Here is a 6,000-nt window from a genome sequence, read left to right as displayed (position 1 = left end):
CCCTGCCCCTCCCTCTGCCTGTGACCCAGAATACCCTTTCCTAGTCCTTCTGGTCCTCCTGATAAACTATCAAGCATCTTCACAAGCCAGTTCCCATGCCAGCTCTCCCAGGCCACATGCTCCTTTGAGGCTCCCATAACACTCTGTTCAGATATTGGGGTGACTCCTTTCTTTCTGTGCTGCATTTAGTGTATCTCCCTCACTCAGCTGTGGGGACCCTAACTGGATCCACTTGGCGCCCCCAGCCCCGCCCCACACGTATCATGGCACCTGGTCCTGAGCAGGCTCTCATCAAGCATCTGTTGAGTAATAAGGCTGCAGGGTGGTCCTGATGATTTTTGACACTGAAAAGAGAACAGCTCTATATTCGGTCTTTATCACTTTTTTTTTTTATATCCAGGGCATACTGTACTAGATACTGTTTTTTGCTTCTAGCTCTATTACATAATCTTTTTGAGTCTCCATTTCTTCATCAATGAAAATACTCAAAGAGTCAATGAAGACTGAGTTAACACGGGCAGACTGCCTGACCTGGTACCTATCACCTTCATGTATGGCAGCTTTACTGTTATGAGTACGGCCCCTCAAGACCTTACAGTTTGGCCCAGAACTGCATTTGCTGACAGTCTTATTGACTAATTCCCACCCAAAAAATGGTTAACATTTCTAAAATATTTTGATGCTAAAAGAGGTATGCTTCAGTTGTCTGGAAAATTTGCTTTATGGAAGAGGGTTTTCTCTTTTAGACAATGCCAGTTATTTCTATTTTATTTTTTCTGGCTGACAGGGCTTTATATTTATTCAAAGTCAAAAGGGAAAAAAGCTTCCAAGAACTACAAAAGAGCAGGTTAAGTGATTTATGCTTGATTTCTAAATGCAACGTATGTGTTTATACATAATTTAAAACTCAAAGAAAGCATGCTTATACAATTGTGTGTGACTTGAACATTTAATAACTCTGGATGAATACATGATGGAAACACTCCATGGCACCTGAAAATATCATTTATGGAACAGCATACAATTCAGTGCTCTCAGCTTGGGTATTACAACCGTATTTCACAGAGCCTTACTTGGTTTGATTTTCTCCATGGAGTTGATAATGGTCTTCAGTTGCTGGTAAGTGATTTTGCAAATTTCATTTATAATCCTGGACCTACAATTACCTAAGTTCTATTTCTGGCAAGTTAACGTACACATTATGCTCCAGTCAAGTACCTTCAAAGTTACCGATAAAGCACTGCCACAGGAGAGTGTCCCCACTAGAATGATGGCCACTCTGCACACTGGGGAGAACACTGTATTTCTAACAGAAGTTTAATCTTCCAGGGGTGTGTGAACTACTTTGACCTTAGTTCCAGATATGCCTCAAAAAAAGAAAAATCTCAGCCTTCCTCCTCATAGCAGGTACTTTCAGGTACTTTTGGTGGCACCAAGGCTGGTGGGGAGCAGTGGGGAGAGCACTGGGCTTGGAATCACACCTGGTGAAATCCTGCTCTGGTCTTCACTTGCTGTGTGACTTGGGCAAGCAACTTGACATCTCTGAGCCTCTGAGGTCCTGACAGACGGAGAGACCTACTCCCCCCTCCACCAGGCTGTGGTAAGAACCCGTAAAGCTGCCGCCCTGGCACAGAGGTAGGAGCTGAGTAACACTGCTGAAAGGATGAATGCAGGCGACGGGCAGTGAGCAGGACATTTCCCCAGCAGCCGCTGAGGGCAGCGCCCGCCTGTGCCCATGGGGGGGCCAGCACAAAAAATTCATCTGTTGGATTTTTGCAGGTTTATGTTTGCAAAGCAGGGCATTCTTCCCCACATGTTTGAGTCAGCATTTCCCCAAACCCATCCTGGGGGAAATTCTGCATCCTTTTCCGTGCCCTCTTCTCCAAGGATTCTCAAGGTGAGCGATGTCAAACAAAATGAAACGTGCCATCTGCCAACTAGCAGAGGCAAAGCAGCCAGTAATTTGGACCAGTTTAGCAGCCCTGTTCTGCCTTCAGCCTCCCACACCGTGGTCTTCCCCAGGCACCAGAACCATGATGCAAGGTGTACAGGCTAGGGGTGGGAGGTGGCAGGACAAGGGTGCAGTCCCTCATACTGTTTCAAGCCAGAGGGAAATGTACTGGAAAGAGGCTGTGGAAAGAAGCCTGGTGAGCCCATACCTCGGGACACAGCTGGGGAAATAAATTAGCTACTTCTATTGCATGTCTACCCACAGGACAGACCTGCATCTAAATCTCCTCTCCCTCCAGCAGCTCAGTGGCAGCCCCGGGCTCCCCAAGAGCCATTTCCACCGACAGGCTCCTCTCCAGGTTCTCCAGCTCCTGGCGCACCTCCTCCAGGAAGTCACCATCTGTGTACTCGTCAGGGGCCCCTCTGGGCACCAGGCTCTCTCCGTCTTCGTCACGGCCCCCGACGAAGGTGGGCTTACACACATACACCAGGCTGTGGCTGTGGAGGGACAGGGCTGCGGCTCAGCCGAGACCCATGTCTCCCCAGGGAGGCAAGGCCCAGGCTCGAAGCTAAGGCAGTCTCTGCCACTGTCCCCCATCTCACTTTCACAGAACCTCCTCTGACATCTCCTCAAGAGTCCTCTTCAAACAGATGCTCAAAGGGCAGCCCCCTCACATCTAGCTGCAGGGCTGTCCCCCTGTGTCTGGGCCTCTCAGCAGCCCTGAGCACTCTGGGGTCTGAGAGCGCCCTGCCCACCTAGGCCTCCAGGCTGGAGCAGCCCCTAAGGGGAGCCTTGGGACCCAGGCCCAGGGTTCTGTCCAGCCACCCAGCCACCCTGGATTCTGCTGGCAGAGAGGGCGGAGTAGCGGCTACTGAGGGGTCCAGGGACACTTGCGTGGAGAAATTCGCCTCAGCCCAGGCCTGGCGCATCAGTGTCTCTCCACAGCCTCTGCTCCATTGGCGCTGCCCTCCCCTTGGTGGCCCCTCTGCTGGCTTCCCTCCTACCTCTCTGAAGGCACCGGCTGCCGCCTTCTCTGCTGCTCTCTCATTGTGATGGGCCTGGGCTCCTTCCACACCCAATCTGTCAAGTTCATCTACTCAGGAGGCTTCAACCTGCTTCTAGATGAACCCAAATCCATGCCCCTGGCCACACCTCCCGAGCCTCAGTCCTACAGTCCCTCAATCTGGAAGACCCAAGGACACCTCAAACTATATCTATCTTAAATCCACATCTCCCCACCACTCCTGCTCCTGGGTCCCCATTGGGCAGTGCCTCATCTGCTCTCGGCCCCCAGGAGGAAGGATGGGTGAGACCTCACCTGTGGGGCTGGCAGAGGAGGCCCCTGGCACATGGGCATCGGTCCAAAGCCCCATCAGGCTCCAGCTCCCAGGTGATGAGGTCCAGAAGCCGGCTGGCAGGGTCATGGCAGAGCTCACCCTCCATGGGGAGGGGTGTGCACACAGGAAACAAAAGACCTAGAAGCAGCAAGAGTCACCCACTGTGTGCCCAGCACCAGGCAGGCAAGCACCAGGGAGGGAGCAGAGAAATGGGGTGCAGCCTCCCACCTTCCCCCCTGAACCCCAACGTGGAGGTTAGAGTTGAAGAGGTGGAGTGACGGGAAATAAGAATGGCAGCATGGGCTCAGGAGGGCATGAGCTGGGAGAGCTAGGAGGACTGCCTGGAAGAGGTGGGCTTGTGCTGGGTTTTGAGGCCAGCAATCTGGAGAGATTAAGAATGGAGAAAGGTGTTCAAGGTTGAGCACAGAACCACTAAGGCCTGGGGTTGGGCTAGTGAGAAAGGTTGGGGGTTGGGGCGGGGGGCAGTAAGATTCCCAAATAGGCCGAGGAGTGGAGAGAAAAGGAGGACTGGCCGAGGCCTTGGAAGATGGACTGGGGAGTCTAACTGAAGTAACAGGACAAGAGCAACTGCAGCTCCCAGAGGAATGATACCCAGAGAGCCATCTCCTTGAGGAAGACTGCTGGGGCAGCAGGGACCAGGTGGACTAGCGGCCGGGAGAGGGGGCTAAGGGAGGGTTTCAAAAACATTTGTAGATGGGGAGCATGCCTGAGCCGACCTCACCTGGGAGGGGCAGTAGAAGGGAGTCATTCACAGGAAAGTGGACCCGGGCCAGGTGCTACCATGAGGCCTGAAGAATGAGTGGAGTGGGGTGGGGAGGGGTGTTCCTCTCTCCTTGGGCTCATGCCTCCTGAAGGAATTTAATTTCTAGGCATCACAGGGAAGAAAAAAAGAAAAAGATGGTCTTCCGCCCCAGGCAGAGGTTGTGGGGCTGGGACATACCCATGAGCACTGGGGACTCTGCCTAGGAAAAGGTGTGGTTGGCATGGACAGGGCCCCAGGAGGCCCAGTGGTGGAGCTTGGGATAGGGCTTGCCCTGCACCCAGTGGGGAACACACCCACCTCTCTGGAAGGCACAGCATAGCCCTGGCTGGCAGTCCCTCTGGTTGTCACAGATGGTCCCATTGCCACCTCTGGTGGCCGTTTTGGTGCAGTGACCCCAGACGCACAGCTGGTCTCCACAGCACTCACTGTCCCGGGTGCAGAGCTGCAGAGGGAGGGGAAACACACTAGCCAGCCAGCTCACGGACCTCGGGGAGCCCAGCCTGTCACTGCCCCCACTCTGGGAAGCCTGGAGATAGCGCAGGTGGGCTAACCCACATCCTCCCATTACAGACAGGAGAAAACCAACCTCCTACACCTAGGGGGCTCTAAGGGAAGTCAGGGCGGTGGAGATGGGAGCTGGGCAGGTGAGATGGAAAAATGGCACCTGGGGGAGTCCCACACAGCTTGAGATTTTACAAAGGATGGTTGCATCTTCATGGTTCCCCCACGGACTTGGGCCTTGCCTCCCTTTTATTAGGTCCCTAGTTAAAGGTCAGGAAGGAAGATGGCCTATGGCCTCCAGACGCAGACAGCAGCCTGATCCTCACCGGCTGATTAAATTAAGGCCCAGGAAGCCACGTGAATGGGAGGGCCCTGGGTGCCACAGGCCTGGAGTCGCACATGGGGAGCAGTGGCACCGGGAGGCCAGGAGCTGCCTAACCACGGGTATGGCTGGCTAGGCAGTACGAAGCCTTCTATTTTCCTAACTTGTTATCATGTTGTGTTATTGCCTTAATAGTGAAAAGGACAAGAAAATTCTATGAGCCTACATGGCTTTGTCCAAAACCTCTGCTGGATGGAGGGAGAGTCTCCTCCCCGCCTTTCTGCTTCTCTGTGGAACCGCCATGTGGGACGTGCTCTGGCTTCTTCTGGGGCCTCCTTCTGCCCTCTCTGAGAGACTGGGAGAAAGATCTGGGAGGTGGGCAGCAGGCTGGGAGGGAAAAGGCTGCCCCATCCCTGCCTGAGGTTCTGCTGTGGTGTCGCTGGCTGTGTCTACTAGGATGGGCCTTCCCAGGGGAAGGGACAGGGTGGGGCCTCTGCCCTCCCTTTCCATCTCTGTTATCCATGAGGCAGGCATTGAGGCCAGAGGTCACTGGGCAGGTGAGGTGGCAGCAGGTCTGCAGGTGGCTTCCTAGTCACCCCAGGAGTCACCCCCTTGGGCACCATGCATGGAGGCTTCCAGGAAGCCCAGCTGAGAACTGTGGGCTGCTGGCCTTCTCCCAAGCCCCCTTTTCTGGGCCCCCATGGCCCTGGTGCTGCAGCCCTGGGGCCCCTGGGCACACTCACTGTCTGCTGGTCCCGGCATGGCTGGCAGGAGTACTCGAAGCTGGCAAACTGGCAGTACCTGCCCGGCCCGCAGTCCTCATCAATGATGCACTCCTGGGAGGAGAAGGGGGTGGAGGAGCAGCTTCGTCAGTGAGAGGCAGACCAGCTGACCCACGGTGCCCTGGAAGGGCCGAGCCCCACTTCACCCCACAGTCTTGGCCCCCAGGGACAGCCTCCAGACCCCCTCACTCCCCAGCCCACCCGGCTCTCTTCAGCATCCACTCCCCCAAGGCTGGCAGGGCCCTCATCCACCCAGCATGTCCAGGCTTCTGCCCAGCAGGATGCCACACCCATGCACACAGTCGCCTCTGTGTGTAGCCCTT

General features: G+C 54.8%; 1 protein-coding gene across 1 annotated transcript in view; it reads right to left on the bottom strand.

Annotated features, from left to right (window-relative positions):
* Positions 1-925: 925 nt before the first annotated feature.
* Positions 926-6,000, bottom strand: part of DKK3 (dickkopf WNT signaling pathway inhibitor 3) — a 41,452-nt gene continuing 36,377 nt past the window's right edge. Inside the window, exons 5-8 of the mRNA XM_032489015.1 lie at positions 5,639-5,731; positions 4,370-4,514; positions 3,270-3,426; positions 926-2,448 (exon numbers count right to left, since the gene is read on the bottom strand). Of these exons, the coding sequence (XP_032344906.1) occupies positions 2,229-2,448; positions 3,270-3,426; positions 4,370-4,514; positions 5,639-5,731 (615 nt within the window). The 3' untranslated portion in view covers positions 926-2,228. The remainder of the gene's footprint in view (positions 2,449-3,269; positions 3,427-4,369; positions 4,515-5,638; positions 5,732-6,000) is intronic.

Source organism: Camelus ferus, chromosome 10 (assembly GCF_009834535.1).
Source record: "Camelus ferus isolate YT-003-E chromosome 10, BCGSAC_Cfer_1.0, whole genome shotgun sequence".
NCBI lineage: Eukaryota > Metazoa > Chordata > Mammalia > Artiodactyla > Camelidae > Camelus > Camelus ferus.
Note: the sequence above shows the minus strand (reverse complement) of the source record. Positions and strands in the feature narration are given on the sequence as shown.